The sequence below is a fragment of the Dermacentor silvarum genome, chromosome 10, assembly GCF_013339745.2.
Source record: "Dermacentor silvarum isolate Dsil-2018 chromosome 10, BIME_Dsil_1.4, whole genome shotgun sequence".
Taxonomy (NCBI): domain Eukaryota; kingdom Metazoa; phylum Arthropoda; class Arachnida; order Ixodida; family Ixodidae; genus Dermacentor; species Dermacentor silvarum.
In genome coordinates this window covers 123,759,026-123,781,238 of record NC_051163.1, presented here as the reverse complement: position 1 = coordinate 123,781,238, position 22,213 = coordinate 123,759,026, and the positions used below count along the sequence as shown (strand labels likewise).

At 43.6% G+C, this 22,213-nt stretch overlaps 1 protein-coding gene across 1 annotated transcript in view; it reads right to left on the bottom strand.

The window, feature by feature from the left end:
• Positions 1-22,213, bottom strand: part of LOC119466573 (muscle calcium channel subunit alpha-1) — a 456,872-nt gene that overhangs the window by 69,794 nt on the left and 364,865 nt on the right. The window contains exons 19-29 of the mRNA XM_049657014.1: positions 21,257-21,278; positions 21,111-21,171; positions 18,639-18,927; positions 17,427-17,556; positions 16,381-16,440; positions 13,035-13,141; positions 11,208-11,295; positions 9,777-9,884; positions 8,014-8,066; positions 5,970-6,116; positions 1,251-1,452 (exon numbers count right to left, since the gene is read on the bottom strand). Of these exons, the coding sequence (XP_049512971.1) occupies positions 1,251-1,452; positions 5,970-6,116; positions 8,014-8,066; positions 9,777-9,884; positions 11,208-11,295; positions 13,035-13,141; positions 16,381-16,440; positions 17,427-17,556; positions 18,639-18,927; positions 21,111-21,171; positions 21,257-21,278 (1,267 nt within the window). The remainder of the gene's footprint in view (positions 1-1,250; positions 1,453-5,969; positions 6,117-8,013; positions 8,067-9,776; positions 9,885-11,207; positions 11,296-13,034; positions 13,142-16,380; positions 16,441-17,426; positions 17,557-18,638; positions 18,928-21,110; positions 21,172-21,256; positions 21,279-22,213) is intronic.

Genomic DNA, 22,213 nt, shown 5'->3' with positions numbered 1-22,213 from the left:
GTGCCGAAAGCAGTTCTGATTATGAAGCACATAATTGCCTCGACAAAGACAGGTCGCCTTATCGAAACGTCTGTCAACCTGTCATAGGCGTTTCATTATTGCTCACACTTTTCTTTGTGCGCTCACTGCATTCATCAAAGGCTGACGTAAGATAAGGCTAACTCACATCACAGACATTTTTTTCTGATGTTATTCACCAAGCGCAACAGAGATTTGGTAACTTTCTGTAAAGTTTTGTTAATTGAAGTATATGAATTGATAGTGGTGTTAATAAAGGGCTCGCATTACAGGCAGAGCGGTGTGTTCGGTTACAGTTTTGTCCACGTGCTAATTTGTTCAACACATTGCACGGAAACTGCCAGCTTCAAATTTAAGCTGCAAGACCAAATTTGCTACAGATTCAAAAATCACGTACGCCGCATTAACACAGGGCTATGCATTTACCGAACAGTATCGTTTTTATCGGTGGCCTATTTCTAACGATGTCAGCACCTTCAGAAGTGTATACACTGCCAAGTATTTTCGCAGAAATCTCTCTTTACGCGAGATATGGCTTTTGGAGTGTTATCCTACGCCAGAAAGTCTGAATGTCCCTGCTGTTGGCTCTGCACATGTTACTAAATCACAAATTTTCACACGTTATGTGAATGGACCTATCCGCAATTATATGAAATGCCGAACTTTGCACCCCCTTGCTGGTAACTGGCTCTTCTAATTGGCATTCACTATTTCCGTTGTTCTAGTCGATGACAAAGATATCTAAAATTGCAATATTTTTTTAGAAAAGGTCCTTTTGTTAATGTTTAGCATTTTCACAAGACTTAGAGCACGCTAAACTTAAGTCACAGAGACAGGTTACGCGAGTAATGCAGAGGCGGACAACGGAAATTGGCCACAATTTTCCAATAACTCATGAACGTCCGGGACCTTCGGACTCCCGAGAATGCTTTAAGAAGCTTTCTATGAAGAACTTTTGTTTAACTGAGGCGCCTTCTGAACGGCGACTTCAGCCCTATGTATAAAGCTCGAAACACTAAGTTTTTCAATGTTGAAAGTGACGAGCTGCGAAACACACTCGCACATAGCGAGATAATTGTATTTACATTTGCCAGAGGGTCTGACTCCTGTAGTCGACTGTTAGGTTCTACAGCCCCAGCCAAGCTCTGGGCGATATTCATGAAGACTAGTAAAGCTAAGTCGGCAGCATTCAGCCCTTACATCGCTTGAGAGAGAAAAGGCATGCCGCTCACTTGGTTCTTGTCGAGTTCGCAGTTCTTGTACTCCTGCTCGCCTTCGTTTTGAAAGGTCACAATAACGAAGCCGACGAAGATGTTCACCATAAAGAATGCGATGATGATGATGTATACGATGAAGAACACTGCCACTAGGGGCCGATAGTTGTACAACGGGCCGTGGTCTTCCTCATTCGAATCGATGGCCACGTACAGGAGGCTGCAAAGAAAAAAAAAGCATTAATACATGACACATCTGACGAACACGTACACCTAAAAGTGACATACTAACACACGTAAATTGACACGATATTGATACGTGTACTTGTTTATCTTTCACCAGTGACCGCTTTTTACCGGCTAACAAATATTAAACGTTATCGCTCGGCGCATGGCGCGCCTGCAGGTATGTATCGGAAGTTTCACGAACGTTATCGATGCTTCTATCCGTTGTCCGTTGTCACCGACGCTTATGTAATCTGATTGTTTCAGCGACGCGAATTGACTAGTACTTTCTGGGAGACACGCGGGCACCAGGGATTACTCTGGAATTTTCGATTACTCGTGTATGAAAGCCGACGCGTTTCACCGCTGATCAGATTTCGACAATCACCGACAAGTGCAACTTGCGCTTGTGGGCACAGGTTCGCCCAATAAAAAGTCCGTTTAGTCATTCACAGTTTTGCGACTGTTTTCGTCACCGTCACTACTACGTGACAATATCACTTCGCGGTATTTTCTCTGTCATAACCTGGTTGACTGTAAAATTAGTTATCAATACCATACATGCATCTGGACAGTGAATTGGGCAGTATCTCTCGCAAGTTCTTTCGAATTCCCGCCAACATCTTTTGATATTTTCTCTTTACGCAACGTCTAAACGTAGTACAGGTGACAGGTGTCACCGCAAATTGTGTGGAAACGTCTGAGATCAGCTTTTGCAATGCTGAAGAAAAAATTCCGGAATTCCGGCAGTCTTTTCAAATCTTCGAGAATCATAACCAAATTCGCGCGATAAAAACTTATGCAGACCCAACGCACATGGTTGAATGTATGTAAAGCGAAGGTTTCGTAATCTGGTTAAATAAGTACTACAGAACTAAACGCGATAGTTTACAACGATCGTTATTGTCTTTCTGTGCGACGTGTAATATTGTTGCTGATGCTTGTGCGCCACACAAGTGACAACTTGCCATACCATGCAATGTTCGTGTTGTGGGCTACACCGTATACAAGCTGCCGAAATGTAGATGCACACTGTGCGAGATCAATGTATCGATATTACGAGGATGCAGGTGAGAACTGATCCTTGTGAAGGAAAAATGTTTAGGAGAAACGTTAGATCAGAGAAAAACGACACATGGTAATATACGAATATACGCCTCGTGTCACAGTACAGGTATGCATGTACATTTAAGGCTTCTAATCGCCATGTGTCACAATGACACATACTCGTTGTAGTGGGTTCTCCAGCAATCGGCAGCTATGCACTGGATAAAGAATGGGGTTACGCCAAATATAAGAAATTTCAAGGAAACCGTTTAATATAATGCGCTATATCTTATTAGGAGGTCTGTGCGCATTAGAGATACCTATAAGGAGCTATGTACATGTGCATGGTTTACGCCGTGATATAGTGTTTGGTTGCACACAGCAAAGGTATGCTCACGGGCTCTACACTTGTGAGGTCAACGTGCGCTGCTTATAGATGCCGGCGCACATATAATGATCATATATACATGCGGATAGACAACTGACAGAGAGACTGACTGACTGGCCGAGGGGAAACCACGGTGGGATGGCAAATAAATATTTTTTTAAGAACTATGGGCAGCAGTGTTAGACAGAGAGCCATGTTCCATGTAAACAATCAAAATAAATAAATGTCATAATGATGTCAGGAAACCACACCTCTCATGCAGTAGTCAAGTCTGCCGGATCTGTCTCTTCCATAAATTTCGCCATCACAACTCTTAAACTCTGTCATCCATCTAGCTCATGGCATCTCATACTGCACAAGCCATTGCAAGGCCATCTATCCAACCCACGCCCGTTCTTTAAACCCACCTTCATTCTTTGTACAGCGGACCTCTTAGGCGCCTGTTCCTACGGCGAGCGTCGGTGTTGTCCCTGGTAACCGAGCGAACGTGGAGCGCAGCGGGCAATGAAAGATGGCGCGAGCGAAGACTGCGCGAGGAGGAAAACGGAGGAGGGTGCTGCGGGACCATGAGGCGGTAGCGGATGAAGAGGCTATGGCGAATGCGTGAGAAGAAAAGCGTAGTGCCGCGCAAGACGGACTGTGGCGACGATGGCTTCGAGATCGCGCCAGAGTAGCGCGCGTCGTCCCGTTTATAGTCCGACGTTATCGGCGCGCGGGCCAGCGTCGTTCGCGGCCAGCCACGCTACGCCGGTTGCGCTGCGCCAGCCGAAATGCCACCTCCTCTATACTGCGACGCGCGCGCCGTCGGCTGTTATCTTCGGAGCATGCTCAGAACGATCCCAAGCCGGCGCGCCGCTTTAAACCATCGGCGAAGCGGCGTGGGCGCATTTATTTCTTCGCGCAAAATGCAATGTGGGTCGGCGAAGTCGGCGCGACCAGCGCGAGAATGGGTCAGGAACCAATTCAGCGCCGGGCACGTCGAGGCGCGTCGGAAGCCGCCGGTTACGTTGGCTGCGCCGGTGCGCTCGACTATAGAGGGGTTCGTTTTCGCCAACGTGAGGTAGCGTTACGTCGGACTATAAACGGCCCTTTAAGTGCCTCGGTGCCCTCGCTCGCCTCGACTAAGTTCGCGGGGGCGCGCGCATCGAGGAACTCTACGCGTCGTCTGTTCACCAAAGCGCTGCATGAGCGGAGGTCTGTCTGCGGTGGCTGCTGTGAATCGCGCCCACGCGTTAGCCGCGCGCTGCGTCTCGCAAGCGCCCGATTAGCGAGCCAGTCGCAACAATTCTCTCCGTTTGGAACACGCCGCACGAGACAGGTTGTCCACGCCAGCCAATATATCGCGAAATGAAAACACGTACAAAGCTGCGCTCAAATTTCGCATTAGGGAGTATCGTTATCCTCGGTGAATTTTCTTTCGTGCAAGCCTGGAATGACTGTAATGACCACCTTCCTGTTGTAGTGATACTTACCCATCCAGATAAAAGCACATCATCGAATAAATTGTATGAGACAAGCCCGCTTCTCCCTTAATGCAACTTGAACGGCATTTGCGCTGTTAACCCTTTAAGGACAGAAGACGATCTCAGCACGCCAAGCGCAAACTTCCGAAAAAGACAAAGGACAAGAACGGCTCATCCAGCGCTTGTTCTTTGTGCAGGCCTGAAGACAATTTGAGCACCCGTGTTGCTCCGCGCGCTTTCCAGATGGTATGCGTCAATTTTGTGTTTCTCTTAAATAACATCAGATGGCGCAAGGAGCCATGAAATAGTAAAGTTGGGAGCATACACAAACTGGTTCAATGAAAACCACCTTGGTTACAGCGTAAAAAAAATCCTATGAAGTTTTCACCTTTCTGACAGAAACCATTTGCAGGGTGGTCTTGCTTTATATAATAACCATGGAGAAGAATCTGGACGTGATGTTAGGAGCGTACGCTCAATTGCGTGCAATGAAGTCCAGCTTTGTTACCGTGTAAAAAATTCACCAACGATTACGATACTCCCTAATGCGAAATTTGAGCGCAGCTCAACACATGTTTTCATTTCGCGATATATCGGCTTGCGCGGAAAATCTGTCTCCTGAGGTACGTTGCAAACGGAGCGAAGTGTGGCGCGACTGCCTCGCTAATCGGGAGATCGCGAGAGGCAGCACGTGGGTCACGCGCGGGAGCGATTCATAGCAGCCGCCGCGGACAGACCTCCGCTCATGCAGCGCTTTGTTTCTATATATGGTATCATTGGATGCGCTCGCCGCATGCCATCGCTGAACAGACGACGCGCGCTCCTCTGGCGCCATCTCGTAGCCATCATCACCTGAGAGCCCGTCTTATTCGGCACTACCCATTTCTTCTCACGCTTGCACCATACTCTACTCCGCTTTCGGCCTCGCGCTCTCTTTGCTCTCGCCGTATTTCATCGCCAGCTGCTGTCCGCGTTCGCTCTTTTCACCCCTCACTCTGCTCATTCGCTCGGTTAAGCCGAGGGACGCCGACGCTCATGCGCAAGAACGGGCGCCTAAGAGCAGCGCCCCAAAATAAAGTTCCCTAGTAAAATTCACCTTTTTGAGAGAAATTTTGCGCGTGGTCTTGCTTATATGATCATCAGAATCGCACTCATAGAACAAAATTGCGTCCTCTCTTGCAAGCTTTATAAATATATTTTAACCGCCGTTAAAGGGTCATTAAACAAATATTTTTGACATACAGAGTTTCCTGTGTAATTTTAGCTCCTGCTGGGATATTGCAGATCTTAAAGCAGGTAACAGTGCGTGGTCGACATGAGCGCTGCTTCACAGGAGTTAACATAATGCCAATGCGGATGGCGTAACCCTCTGAGTATTTAGAAAAGGAATGTGGAAAACTTGAATTAACTTGTACTTTGTGTCTTGGTCAGCATAGCGGGCAATGGCCGACGCCGCCGACTTCAGATAAATTTTGAGCGTCTCGTGTTATATCGCACCAGAGTATCAGCGCAGGGTATCAGCCATCGTAATGTGACAGTTGTGGCCGCGATTCGGTCCCACGATCACGTGAACCGCAGCGGGACGCCACAGCTACAAAAGCAGGCAGTACTCACTCGGGCCACCCTTCGAAGGTGGACACGGTAAAGAGCGTCAGCATGGCCTTGAGGACGTCGTCAAAATGGAAGTTGTTCTGTTCCCACATCCGGCTCTCTTCGGACGGTCGCGTTATATCGCCCTCGGCGTACACGATGAACTTTCCCCTGCGACAATGCAACGAAAAAAAGTTAAGACACACTGCAAGCGACGCGTCCCAAGCGAGACGCTACTTTTGACCTTTAACTTTTTGTGACGGGAATTTTAACAGCGATACCGCAAGAAAAGCTTAGTGCAATGCTTGTTTTCTTTATTCATTCATTAAATAGAACTTCAGGAGACTTGGATAAAATCAGAAGAGCGGCCTAAGTGTCATGCCACTCTCAAAGTGCAATAAAAATCATTCGCCAGGCACAATAAGATTACGGGTAAGATTATCAAAAACTGAAGATATATATTTATATTAAAAATATATTTGCAGCATTAGTAATGCAGAAATTTAAGAAGATGTACAAATAGAAAATATTTTTGGTGGGGACGATAGGATATAAGCTGCATAAGAATAGCTTGACTGGAAGCACCGCACCAACGAAAGGGAAGGCACATAATAAATTTTAAATTTGGAAATCAGTTAAAACACCAATATTGCAATAATTTCATCAGCGTACAAATGTTGAGAAAGAAATATATTCACAACACACTTTTTCTAAGCCTGGTAAACTTACACTAAACATCAAAGTAAACACTGCAGGTACTAAAATAACTTGTTCTTGGGCTAGTTGATTGATACTTTGTGAAGCTATTGTAGCGCAAATTCTTGTATCTGTTTCATTGGCGTCAGAATGACTTGACTGCAAGTACTTATGCTATAAGGACAGTAATCTCGTGAGGCAAACAAGTTACGCTGGAACATACAGATGTCACGGCCCCAAAAATAGCATTTCTCGATTGAAAATTGTTTTTAATGTATGTGTTGTTACAGCATGGCTTCTGATCCTCAGCTTGACTTGACTGCTGCAGCGTCGACTTCAACGTCCCGTGGGCCTCCGCAAAAAGCTGATGCCCCGTTACGTAGGACCCTATCAGGTGATGCGCCAAGTGACTGACTTAAAATACGAGGCTGCCCCCACTGTGTCTGCGGCCCCGGCTGCCGAACTTGTCCACATATCGAGGCTCAAACCCTAGAACTCGGACTAGCACCGTATCCCTTAGGCAGCACTGGGATTGCGCTTTTGCCCTGGGCATTTGTGTTAGTTTGGTATGTGCCGGCAGCGCAAGAAGGGGAGAAGACGAGGTCAACCGTTTTCCGATGCTGGGGTTCGGAGCCCTCGCTGTTGCGTTTAATTAAACACCGGTGCAAATCTCCTACACCATCACAATGTTAAATATGAGCTGTGCAAGAGCCCCACGATGTTTGGATGCTTATTTATTAGACCTGGTATTTGCGAACTTAACGTTTGCAGGCCATAGTTGTTTTTTAAAAAGATAATTGATTATAAACTTTTGTTTTAAATTATATGCAGAATTTCTGTTTCCCGCGTCCAGTTTAATGAACGAAACTGAGGCACCACGCTTTATCTATGACAACACGGTAGCTTGTTACCTACGAATCCTCTTGGCAAATCGGCACTCGTCACATAGCATGCAAAATAAAAGATCACATTACTGTTTCTACTAGTGAAGCGGTGAAATGAGGTCTATTGAGGATTGGCATAAATCAGCAATATAGCTTTGTAAAGATGATGGCGTAAAGAATAGGCCACATTTTTATAGAGAGAGACTTGTTTCCTCTGTCACACCAGTGTCAAACAGACTAGCAAATGAAGTAAATCTCTTTACTATTCATCAATATTGATTCCTGCATGTACGTGAAAGTATTCACATGCTTCTGAGAAAAAACAAAAATAAAAAAAGAGGAGGAATCAATGTATCAGTATAGCTGCTCCATATGCTTTTCGTAGACGTCACTGTCTTCATGCTGCTCACTCTTTCATTACTCAGACCTCGATAATAATACACGTGAATGCGCAAATAAATGCGTGGTAGAAAAGAAAGAACACTTACCGGCATTCTGCTTGTGTCAGCTTTGACCGGTCGGTACATCGAAAGAACTTCCCCTACACACACCACACGCATACAAAAGTGAGACGGCAACATAAAAAACAAAGTGAGACGCCTACACACGCAAACCTATATTGAAATGTCATCAGAGCTTACACACAGCTGAGACTGACCGGCTCATCAATATGGCTCTACATCTTCCCTCTTTCATGCAAACAAGTTAGATTCTAGAAAAGGCTGTATGATACTCATGAACAAACGGCAAAAGACCGAAATGCAGTTCAATTTTTTAATTATCAAGACATAATCAGATATGCATGCGGTAGTCAACATCCTGCTATGGTTCCCTGACCCTCACGGAGAGCAGCTCAAAACATATTTTATGTTACTTGAAAGAGATAGCTATGCAATAAGTGTTGCATGCTCATACTTTTGCTGGTGATTATTTTCCTTTTACCACAACCACATTCTTTAACAATAAAGGCCATGTGGCTGGTGCTAAGCTTGTAAAAATTGTTCGTACCATAGGTGTACGACAACGCAATCGATTCACTGTGTAAAATAATGTGCGATTATGCAAGCAGAGATGGTCGATAGGAAGAAAGCACATGTATAGACTGGGACCAAAAATAAAGAAATTCTAAAAAGGTGGACATACATGATTGCCACTGTACCTCTAAATGTAACAAATGTCCAGCAACATGTGTGAAAAAGTAATTAGTCCAACGTGTATAAAAAGCACAAAATGCAATAGTTTAATAAAGTATAATTTCGAAGATTGCAGTAGGTTCTGATATTCCCTGTTAAGCTTGTCTTGTATATCAGCCATTTAGACACCAACGCCTGACCTGATATATATACTACATTGATTCCGTTTGGTCGGTGTACAATTAACAATAAATGGGCGCACTTTTAAAAAGACGCATATTTATTTGCTAACGTTTCGGCGGTAGCACGACCTATAATGAAGCAAAACTTGACCCTAGTAAAGCTTCCTTACTGTGTCAAATGTAATATTAGATTATCCAAAAGTAAGCTTACACATGTTCTACAACATGTTTTTTTTTTGTTTCTTGTTTTGTTTTTTCTCTAGAAACGACAACAGTCCGCATTTTTATGAGATTAGAAAGACAAAGTGTGGACGATTGTTCAGTCAACCAACAACGTTTACGGATCACGGGATCTCAGAAAATGTCCCACTTCCGAGCAGCCTGCAATAAAACCGAACATCACAATATTGTTCACATACACTGGTAGAAGCTGTAAACGCGAACACTAGGCTGCGTTATGAGCCTGCTCGGAAATTGGACGTTTTCTGAGATCCCGTGATCCGTAAACGTTTTTGGTATAGCGTCTAAATATTGAGTGTATGTTATCTCGCCACGCAAGCAACGGAGAAATGCATTTCCTTAAACGGCCTCAATATTTGCCGCGTCTAGAAATTAAAAAGTGGCATGAGAAGGCGCATAGCGCAGCATCGTAGTATTTTCGGTGTCCGCGCTTACATTTGAGTATGAGCAATGACGATGCTCATATTCGGGGCGGAATCAGCTCCGTAGGCGCCCCAATAAACCCATATCGCAATAGCACGTATATATCTCAGTAACGAATTACATCGTTTTTAGAGTAGTTGGGAGTGGCATATCGCGTATAACTGCGCGCCTATTTCGTTTACGCCGAACGTAAGCGAAACGCACGTCTGAAAGACTTCCCACGTGGTTGCTTCTCGACAGCCAAACATATTGTGCGTGTTTCGTGAAGCGTACCTTAAAGAGCTGGACGCCAATGACGGCGAACATGAAGTTGAGCAGGAACGTCACCAACATGATGTTGCCGATCGTCTTCACGGCCACGATGACGCATTGCACTACGTGCTGCGTTGTGCGGGAGAAAGAGAAAGGGACACGTTCACTTGTTAGGGGTAGTGTGCAAAGGGACGGGAAAATACGCTCTGATGGAGGTGTATCGGTGTGAATTCCACCAAGTATAACAGGACACTTAAAAAAACACATCTTCGTCATCTAACCGTTTCAGTATCACAATATTTGCGCTGACTCTCTGCAGAGATGTGGTCTTAATGTGTCACCGATCTCGTGTATATTGCCTTGAATGGAATCAGCAGCAGTGGTGGAAATATCACAGCTCATTTCGGAAATACACCGAAAAAGCAGAAACAAATCGCAGTTTAATTCGTCGGTTGTGCTCGGGCATATGGGGGCAGCGCAAGAGCGCGAAGTATTTTTTTTTCTTTTATGCAGCTATTTTAGTTTTCACAGCATTCAAATTCAAACCTATTCAAACGTATTCAGCTATTCAAACCTATTCAACAAATTCAAGGCCACTTGAAAGAGACACCCTTCTATATGACTTGTCCATGATGCTGTTGTGACTCAAACATTTTATGTTCTAACGCGTACACGATGACATATACTTAGCAAACTTACAACTGCGATTCAAAAGCATCAAGTGTTGCCGGTGGCATTTCGAGAGATCTGCTAACATTATGAACACTGTGTTGCACTTTTTCTTGCAGATACGCTCAGGCTGCTTCCCTCGTTTCTTATTGCAATCGCCACAACATCTTCCGCCACGCAGGGGAGGCGACAACCACTTCCTCTGGTTAACCTAGATGCGCTGCCTTGTTTTGTTGTTTGTTTTCTTGTCTTTTTCCTTTCCCTCAATCTGCCGGATCTAAAAGCTTTCATCCTCCTGTACCCTTTCTTACAAAACGCTCACATGTCCTGACTTTACTGTGGAAAGCACGTACATATGTTGTGCTAAAGTAAGGTTAAGCTTGAAGTACGCGTGCGTCTGGTGCTTGAAAAGGTTAGATGGGCGCTTTTGAGGGAACGTAGCTCCAACTTCACCATTATCTTTAACCGCCAGCATCTTATAACCTAAGCGACGTACGTACGGTGATTTTCCTGATTCGTAAGTATATCAAAGATTACTCTGACGTATCACAATCTCGGTACGAACTCACTTGTCTCTCCACATGAAAGGACACGAAAAAGCCAGAATAGGCGAGACACATAGGGCGAAAAAAAGAAAGAGCGAAGGCAGGGATGTATACAGAAAAGTGTCTGGCTGCATTAGGGAGAATAGTCTAGCTGGCAATTGTACACCCTCAATGCTCAGCTCAGGAACATGATAAACTCTTCAAACATGTCTTCAAGGTGGCGCAATCGAACTCTCACCTTTAGACCTTTAGCCCTATTGATGGCCCTCAGTGGACGAAGCACGCGACAGACACGAAGGATTTTCACTACAGAGATGGTCCCATCTCTGCAAAAGAAGTGACGGCAGCAGTTAGTGTCGGTGTTCGCCAGTCATTGGTGAAAGTCATAACTGAAAACGCCAAAGCTCAATACATATCCATTCTAAGCAAAATGTTTCCGGGAAGCCTATCACTAAATAAACTTGAGCAGTAGATCTCGTACATGGTTTTCGTCATATCGTAAACAATGAATGACGCTAAAAAAGCTGAACTGAGGCAAATATATTATATCTTGTGTAAATAACTGTGTGAATGAATAATAAACTGAACTGAACTGAAATGAAGTCCGCAAGTTTTTCCTTGAAAAGTGGCGTCCCGAAATCTCATTATGTTGTGCAGTTCCACAATGTCAAGTTAAACAAGTTGGAATGCAACTGCAAGATTAGACAAACTTATACTGCTTATATATGTATTTATTTATTTACTCACTTACTTCAAGCGCCCTCAAGGTCAAAACGCGTTAAGAAATGAGTGGTGAAAACAGAAATACATGCGCATTCAATTTGACAAAAAGCAGGGTAAACAGCAGCAGTTTTTACAATCCGGGATGAGAGTAGTTCAAACAAAAAAGTGGTACCAGTCGACATTTGCTCAAAGAGTGAAACATTCGCTAAGGAATCTCGTATGGCAAGTAAGCACTTCTACCTTAAAACTGTGGTCTGACATGGATGAAATGTACGTACGCGGAGATAAACTTGACAAAAATTGCTATGAATCCCGCTTGCACACGGCTACGTGAACGCTGATCAGCTATATGATGGACCATATTTCGCATTTCCTACGGCAAGCGACAGCAGTCCTTAATGCGGATTTCACTGAACGTCATGGTAACGCTTGGTTGGACTTATGATGCCCGTCGAGCATTCCGGTGTTCTTTCTTTAGTCCCTGTCTTGTTACGCTAGTAATCATGTGTTATTATGCTCGTCAGCAACTAGCCCAGCTTTCTGCCTTAACGAGCATTCCCTTTCCTTTTGTTTTCTGTGGTCATCAAGTCCTTTTACAACGACTTCCGTTTCTCTTCTAACCAATTTACACAAATACCAAGCGCTAACAGTTACATTGTTGTCATGAAAATTTAATGAAATTGCGTTTCACGGTTCGCATTGTCCAATATAGCACTCAGAATTTTTTGCTTGTCTCCTTTGCCTGAAAAACAAAATAGTATGTAATCAGGCACTCCTCGCCAACGAAGAGCTGAGCAGATAACCAAAAACCGAGAATACTATATTTATATTTTAGCTCATGGCTTCTTTGGAGAAACAAGAAAGGCGACGTGCATTTCTTTCACTGCTTGGTACAACTAAATGTTCGGACGAATCACACAAATAACGATGCTAAGTGTGTTACGAACTACAAACCATGCAGTAGGACTTCAACAGGAAGAAATCCGGGCTACAAGTTCAGAGCAAACCAAATGTTTCTGTTAGTGCCATAAGTGGTGCACATGGACTATAAGCAGATACTGATACGTGAACTACGAGGCCAAAATAAAAACTCTAAAGAACAGAATTAAAAAAAGAAAAGGAAAAGCCTAATGTGCTTTTATTGTTGTAGAATAAAACTGACGTCACTGTATCGGAATGTAACTGTCCTTTCTTTCTGATTTACTCGCAATTATAAAAGAAATTGTCAGACACATTGTAATCTGGCTGCTGCTTTATTATTTCAGTGTCACAGCCAATACACAACGGATATCACATTCAATGTACGAAACAGCCCTGAAAGAGCCGTCGGGCAGTCACTGACCCGAAGCCGAACGAGATGAGCGACACGCAGACGACGAGGACATCGAGGAGGTTGAAGTAACTCCTGCAGAAGGACCCTTTGTGCAGAATCACCCCGTACGCTATCACCTGCACGAAACGGTGAAAGAAGCTCCGGTCACTGAGACTTCGACAGGAACAAATCCGAAGTACGAATTCGCAGCAAACATGGCGAATATTCACATTTCCAGATTCGCACAAAGTGGGAGGGGAGTATGGCGAAAGGGTGAAAAGGAAAGCGGAGTGCCGCACGAGACGAGTTCCGCGGCGGAGACCCGCTACGAGACAGCACCGCAATGCGCCGTCACGCGATTACCGATGACGTCATTACTAAGGGATGCGGCGAGCGCGTCCGGCGATACCACATATGGAAACAAAGCGCTGGCATGGGCTTCGGCCCCATTGCGCATGCGCTACTTCGCCTGCGCTGCTGCCGCTAAAGAAAGCGCTGCGCGCGAGCCGTGTGTTCCCTTGTTCATGCTTTCTTTCTGAACAATGAGCGACGCAAGTGGTGGAATTTGTCGACGCAACTTGCGTATCAACGCAAGTCGACGCAACTAGTGCAAATTTGACCTGCGCTCAAATTTCGAATTAGGAAGCATCGAATTCATCGGTGAATGATTTTTTTCACTTTGACAATCCCAATGCTTACGCATTAAAATTATATAGATGCAGCACGCATTTTGGAATTGATGTGAAGCGAGCCCCGTTTGCTTAATCAAATCCTATCAATTTGCCCATTTCATTCCAACGTCCTTGGCGTGGAGGAAACTGGCCCTCGCGCATGCGCTCTCGCGCGCCCGTGCTACACAACGTGGTACACGCGGCGATTATCTCAAAGAGTTAGTTGGGGTTGGCACGATAGAAGTTTACGTGCGATTGTGGTCTAATCGTGCTGAGGCACCAATTTTCCACCCCACCATCGGGCATGCACTTCAGTTATTCGATAGGACAGAAGCGGCATCCAGCAGCCATGGTCAGGAAAGTCCGGTAGGATTCCCAAAGACAGCGTCGCTTTAAAAGAATGTTGAAAGAACACGTAACTCCAATTACACGTATGGCATGTAAGCATATCTGCGGAATAGTAATTCGAATATTAATAGTACCTAAATGCTCTTTCTTCAAAGTCTAAAAAGAGAACGACGCGTCGTCAGCTTTCAGGTATTGTCATGCTTGATAAAGCGGCCGGAAATATTCTCACTGAAAACAAACTGTACTTACAAGGAGCTACTATCTGTAAAAATGTGTTTAGAAAACAGAATACAGATATTGGCAACTGGTGCACATGTGATATTTTTTAGGCCACACATTCAAATATTTAGTATGTTTCTATGGTTAGGAGCAAACTCAGAACGCAACAATACCAGGAGAAAAACGGTGAGCCTTTTGAACAACACTACAAATACGGAAAACCATATCACATGGTTTATAGATAGTTCCAATATAATTGAGCTTCTGCAGCTTTCTTGATCATCATCATCTCAGCCTATTTTTATGCCCACTGCAGGACGAAGGCCTCTCCCTGCGACCTCCAATTACCCCCGTCTTGCGCTAGCTGATTCCCCAACTTGCGCCTGCAAATTTCCTAACTTCAGCAACCCACCTAGTTTTCTGCCGTCCTCGACCGCACTTCCCTTCTCTTGGTATCCATTCTGAAACTCTAACTGTACACCGGTTATCCATCCTACGCATTACACGGCCTGCCCAGCTCCATTTTTTCCTCTTAATGTCAACTAGAATATCGACTACCCCAGTTTGCTTTCTGATTCACACTTCCTGTCTCTTAACGTTAGGCCTAACATTTTTCGTTCCACAGATATTTGTGCGATCCTTAACTTGTTCTCGAGCTTCTTTGTTAGCCTCCAAGGTTCGGCCACATATGCTAGCACCGGTAGAATGCAATGGTTGTACACTTTTCTTTTCAACGACAGTGGTAAGCTCCCATTCAGGATTTGGCAATGTCTGCCGTATGTACTCCAACCCAATTTTATTCTGTAAATTTTCTTCTCATGATCATGGTCCCCTGTGAGTAATGACTTAGATAAACGTACTGCTTTACAGACTCTAGAGGCTGACTTGCGATTCTGAATTCTTGTTCCCTTGCCGGGCTATTAAACATTATCTTTGTCTTCTGCATAATAATCTTCAACCCAATTCTTACACTTTCTCGATTGAGGTCCTCAATCATTTGCTGTTTTTGTCCCCATTGTTGGTGCGCAGCGCAATGTCGTTTGCAAACCGAAGGTTGCTGAGATATTCGCCGTTGATTCTCACTCCTAAGCCTTCCCAGTCTAAGAGCTTGAATACTTCTTCTAAGCCTGCAGTGAATAGCATTGGAGATATTGTCTCTCCTTGCGTGAACCCTTTCTTGATAGGTAACTTTCTACTTTTCTTGTAGAGAGCCAAGGTAGCTGTGGGATCTTTGTAAACATTTGCCAAGCTATTCACGTACGCCTCCTGTAATCCTTGATTACGCGATGCCTCTATGACTGCTGGTATCTCTACGGAATCAAATGCCTTTTCATAATCCATGAACGCCATATAGAGGGGTTTATTGTACTCCGCATATTTCTAGATTACCTGATTGATGACATGGATGTGACCTATGCAGAATATCTCTTCCTGAAGCCAGCCTGTTCTCTTGGTTGATTGAAATGTTGCTCTGATTATATTGGAAATTATTTTGGTGAATATTTTATACAATACTGAAAGCCAGCTAATGGGCCTATAATTTTTTTCATTCTCTAAGGTCTTCCCTTCTTATGAATCGGTATAATGTTGGCATTCTTCCAGTTCTCTGGGGCACTTGAAGTTGTAAGGCATTGCGTATAAAGGGCCACAAGCTTTTCAAGCATAATATCTCCTCCGTCTCTTAGTAAGTCGACTGTTATTCCATCTTCTCCAGCCGCTTTTCCCTGAGTCTTGCAAGGCCCTTCTAACTTCATCGCCAGTTATAAAAGGAGCCTCTGTATTCTGTATCCTACTTCGAATATAAGCAGCTTGTCTGCTCTGAGAACTGTACAGGTCAGTATAGAATTGTTCTGCTCCTTTTACTATGTCATCGATATTTGCAGCTTTTTTACGTACTTATAAAAGTCGGTAATGGCACTCGACAAGAGCGCACTCAGTGTTCGTTTTCCTTGCGTGTCTGAAAGTGGCTGCGAAAAAAGTGAACGTATGGGAACCTGAAATACAAGTCACTGATAGTCTAATAAAAAACGAGAAATTATTTCACAGGGGAATAAAACGCAGCTACGGTTAAAGAAATTGCTCGTTTCTTTGAAAATAAAATAACGCGTTATACACTTTCCAAGGAGTTCAAAGCTTACCTTGAGCGTGATCTCAATGGTAAAAACAGTGGTAAAAAAGTAGTCGAAGTAATTCAGAATCTGAAAGAGAGAAATGCACACACTTCAGTGTTACTGAAGGAAATATAGAAATAAAATGAGCAAGTGCACTAAGTGTCATGTAGCGATGACGATCGAAAAATCACAACACATTTTATTTCGCATATGCGATGTCACTAATAGAACACATTGCAAGCGTTCGCTCGTAACTGCACTACATATATGTCTTCTACTGATTTAAAGATTTACAACATTCAGAGTAGAACGGTCTGATAGAACGTGAACATGGACTTCTACGTGTTGTAGAATCACAATCGAACATCCCACCCGACGCGCACAAATCCGCTTAACATACTGAGAGCCATACTTCGGCTCCTCTCAGTAGTTTGTTTCCCTGGCACAATATAAAAATTAAATATTCTGGATAGAGCACAAAAAGAACGCCAGATAAAGAGTTTGCTAAGCAACTTCCTAATGACATTTCATGTTAGTGCTTGTATAATTGTCTCAGTGTTTACCCCACTATTCTGACCGATTCCTCAAGTTGCGCTTTTCGTTTATTCTTTATTCTCTTTAATGCACTCATCTATTTCTTATGTGCCAGCCCTGCAATGTTTTACAACTGAGATGGCGGTATCCCACAAAAAAAAAATATTTTGCTTCCGCTTAATTCAAAAAGCACCTGTCAGCCTCAGAGGACACCTGAGGATGAAAAATTCAAATTGTAATAGAATACTGACAGAGGTAAAGTGTGTTCAAGCAATATTTAAATACACTTTATCGCACTACGATATCAACGTCAGTTACTACAAGCCTATATTACATTGAGCATTAAATGGCCGAGAAAAATAGGTGGTGTGAAAATCCACGCCTCCGTGATCGTTGCCTCTGAGTAACAAAAAGATCTCGCAGGCCATACTTTTGCTAACTGCACGTGCCAGAAGAAATTTCGGAGCCTTAAACACGTCATGGAGACGAAGGTTTGGGCACCACCTATTCGACAATCCGCCAGACAAAGACGTACTGACCGTGTTCCGGTGTGTGTTTGAGCGAAGCGGGTCCTCCGCGGCGAGCATACCACTGCTGACGAGAATGCACACAAGAATGAAGTTGCCAAAGTAACTGTGGTTGATTATCTTGTGGCAGAGGATACGAAATCTGTCGGAGAGTTAGAACACCCAGTGCGACAAAAAAGTGTTAGGCTTTTCGTAATACCTACGCATAGTAATAAAAGGGAGCAGAGCGCGTTCAGCCACTGAGCGTCACATAAAACATTTGAAGGCAAGAATAATATACTCTAATAAACGTCAATAAACCAATCCGTTCATGCATGCTTAATCAGAATTGTACTTACTCGTAACATTGTAACTTCAGGTTATTGTAGATGAAGGTCAGTATTTAGCATGCCTTTGTTACTAAACCAAATATGTTAAGATACTTATAGTTTAGTAACAGGTTGTTAATGAAGAAAATAGAGTTCACAACCTTTCTATCATTGCCTACTGCTATATTTTCACACCCGATGTTATGTTTTATATGAAAGTGATATATGTTCGGTGTTCTGTGTTTTTACTCCTGGAGTGGCTTTTTCCAGGACAAGCAGTATTAACACACAAATAAACACAGAAACAAGTATTCCAGATCAAAAACATCTCTATATTTGCAGGTTGTATCTGCTCTTGAAAGGCAAGCGCTGAAATCATTTCGTATGCCTTGTTTCTGTTAACGAGTTTCGCTGCGCGTTGTAGCTAAAGTCGTTTATCTAGCATCCTTGCTGGCTGTTGTATAATGCCGTCCTCTGAAGGAAAGAAACGATTTTTGGCGATGCATAACTTAAACCAAAATTTCTCGTGCCAGAGCAAGGGTGAAACTCCGACTGAATCAAATCACAAATATGTTGTCATTACACGAAATCATGGTACATTTATGTCCATATGAAAGAACTGTGCCCCAACGTACCCTAAACTTCAGGAAGTTCTCTGCCTCCCATCGTACAGTTACAGTCACGTCCACTGTTAAAGCTAGCGGGTACGCGGAGTAGGCGAGCACAGGGAACGTGTACGCGCAAGCAGGAGACGTTGTGGAAGGCCACTTGCGGTATTCGTTGTTCGTTCCTTACAAAACGACCGCAGAGTGCCCCGTAAACTGTCACCAGTCGATTGAGCGCCGTCGAGGCCTGAACCGCGCGTTTACTTCAACAGTGTCCCGCACAGTACGCTCTAGTACCAAACAGCACTTGCCTGTTGTCGTGCGAGAAGATGAAGAAAGAGCTGGCCTTGGGGATGGGCCGGATCTTGGTCTTGATGTTGAGTTCAGACATGCGGCGCGGGCGCGCCGATCTGACGGACTCTTCATCAGACTCCACCTCCTCCTCGTCCAGCTCTTCCTCATCCTCCTCGTCTTCTTCGTCTTCCTCGTCCCCAACGTCCTCCTCTTCGTCCCCGTAATCTTCGTCGTCGTCTTCGTCGTCGTCGTCGTCCTCCTCGTCGCTACCGTCATCATCGTCATCGTCGCTTTCCTCTTGGTCAACTGCAGAGGCAGAAACGGAGAGAGAGAGAAAAGAGGCAAAGAAATAAATAAATTGTATAAGAAAGAGAGAGAGAGAGAGACACGGACGTAAAAACAAGGACATTTGCAGAGAACCGCGTTGTCCTCGGTTTTCTGCGTCACGTGGTTTGCGCACTCAGCTTTCCGTACCATAAAGCGGCTGCCGGTCAGCTGCGTCGATGCTCCTGGGTTGTACGATGCAATCAGTGCTTCACTAACTAGACATTAAGAAATCGGTCGTTCTGCTTGGTATATTGCTTAGGGGTTATCTAAAGACTTTTTCTAAAAGTGTGATTGGCTGTTTGTATAGTGCTTCAGGGGTACCTAAAAAGATATTTCTAAAAGTGTGACTGACATAAAAAAGAAACAAAATGAAAAGACACAAGTGCCGTCATAGCTGTCTTCTCCACATTAGGGATTGGTATTTGGTAAAGCCTCCGCCGCTACTCCCCGCAATTTCACAAGCCAGAGCTCGTTATGTGGACGGAAGGATTGTGTGCCGACGGGCTGGGGAGGGTGTGAGCTCCGAAAAACGTTACAAAATGCACGAGAAATGTTGTTATAAAAATATGTAAAAAAAGCGTATCGGCACCAATGGGACTTTGTGTCAGAAAAACAAAAACAAGATCGAGTCGCATTCAACCCATTGATGAGACTGCGCCTCAACTGACAGCATCGCCAGGACGTCGACTTCCTGCAGGCGCTAAGTGGACGTAATGGTTGCGACCCACCGTTTCAAGAGCACGCCGATAGTTAAACGTTTTGCACCAGGCTAATCACCCGTAGAACGAGACGCGATTGCTGCATCAAAAGAAGCAGTCCAGAATGCCCCGCGGCTGTCACCTCCAACAATTAAATCGTGATACTTTATGTTGACATGCTCGTTCTTGCGGAGCTGAAACCAGATTGCGTTTGCATCGTTGCAATAAAAACTGCTTATGAGGATATACATTTCTCACCGAAACATGAAACTATTGTTTGTGAAATTGCAAACCTTAGACCCTAATTGGTGGAACAAATATTGCGAGGAGTTCCTTACGTTCATCCGACTCACTACACCCATTTATGGGATATCTATGTTTGCTTCTAAGGGGGATGCGTGGCCGAAAGGTGAACTTTTGAACTGACATGCCAATTTTATCAAAATTCGGCAGGAAGTTTCGTCTTATTGTCGTTAAAACATTTAGTAAACTTGATTACACTAGCGCAAATAGAAGAAAAAAAAACAGGGATGTTCCTAATGTGATAATCATTTCAGAAATTGTAAAGTTAGATATATTTTTCATCAATAAATATTTTCTGAATGTCCAATATTGCAGTACAGGGGTAGCTTATTGTAATTTTGTGCCTTCTTCTGTAAAGACTGTATCACTTGAAAACTTCTGAAACATTTCTTGAAGAACTTGAGTCTTTTTTTCTTCTTTTTGTTACTGTGATCCAGAACTTTATAGTTCTTTCTCGATAGAAGCAGTATGGAAATTCAAGATGTCCATAGGCTTGTTCTTGACAAATTTTCAGCCCAGAAACAATTAAAAATGTTTTGGCCTTTGCAGTTTCAAGGCGATAGTTTTCCTGGAAGCGCGAATAGGCCAAAATATGCAAATTGAAAAAAAAAATCACTTTATTTTCCATCACGCAGATAACCAAACTTGTCGTGGAGCTTCTTTCTACGCTTTAAATTCCAAACCAAACAAAATAATAAAATGCGCAATTCTGGGGGAAAACTGATTTTAGCCCCGCATATCCCCTTAAGAGCAGACATTGCGCTCTCAGAGAAATTATTCGTTGCTAACCTTCGACGCGGAAAAGACTGCAAGCTCAAATTTTACGGCCGCTTCTATCTGAAGTTATAAGCCATAGATGGAAGTACCTCCAATGAAATGTTATTACATTTAAAAGCAATCGCAGACATTTGTCTTGACCACTCTCCGCCATCTGTCTCATCAAGACTGTAATTCTGTCCCGAAGCTCGGCTTATCTATATGGCTTGGCCATAAAGCAATGCTACAACACTGACGACACAGCTAACATTTAACTCGGGCTCAAAACAAAACGCTGCACATAAAAGGAAAAGTTTCATTTCACTTGAAATAAGTGGCCGTAATTCCTTCGCTTTCGTGTTATCTGTTATTTACTTTCAAAATCTCGTTCTGCACTCTTCTCACCTGGGTTTTTCGCGCTCCCATCGTCAGCACTTGTGTCTTCTACAGTAATTTGTACTTGTGTCTGAAAAACAAAAGCAAGATCGAGTTGAGCCGACCCAGACGTCGTTGAGTTGCAACTCTGGATGCAAGTAGGATAGTTTAATTACCTTGTCTTGTTTTTCCTTAGATCTGAAATAAAGACAAAACGGTCATTTTCAGCTCTAGTAAAATACTCTGCAGCATTTCTTAATCTACAAAGCGCATTAATAGGCTCGCCATTTCTGCTAAGGGTTACTGTTTGCTTATAACAACGCAGTATCAAACAAGTTGACTCTGAATAGTTTGAGGCAATAGCGTGGAGGTCCACACTTTCTCAAAGCAGGGTACCAAGTATGAAATGCGAGTTCGCTAGCACACACGTAAACAACTTGATATTTCGGCTTCCATCTATACAGGGTGTCTCAAGTATCATCCACCAAGATTTAAAATATGCAAATGCCACGTAGCTGTACAGAACCAAGCTAATGTTGATTGCCGTCGTTTGGAGATGCTCAGATTATTTTTTGCATTCCCCCTAATTAGATCATGACTCCTAATTAATTATTCAACTTTTAAAATATTATAATTACGTAAAAAGTGTCAATGAGAAAATTGTAGAGCAACATGAAAAAGTCCATATAGAGCTTTCTGTTGCTCAATACGTGCGACGTAAAAGTGTTTTTCCGAGTGCGAATAAAGCCCGCGATTACACGCAAAGTGCCTCTAGCGGCCAGTCGTGTGGCAACTTTGCATGTATTCCCGGGCTTCTTTCACGCTCGGAAAAACACTTTTAAGTAACACCTATTGAGCAACAGAAAGCTGTATACGGACTTTTTCATGTTGCTCTACAATTTTCTCATTGACACTTTTCATGTAATTATAATATTTGAGAAGTTGAATAATTAAGACTAATGATCTAATTAGGCAGAACGCAACAAAATATCTGAGTATCTCCAAGCGACGGCAAGCTACATTCCCTTGGTTCTGTCCAGCTACGTGGTATTTGCATATTTTTTAAGTTTGATGCATGAGAGTTGGGACACCCTTTATAAGTACGCGTATTTCTATATACGCTTCTGCTGCGG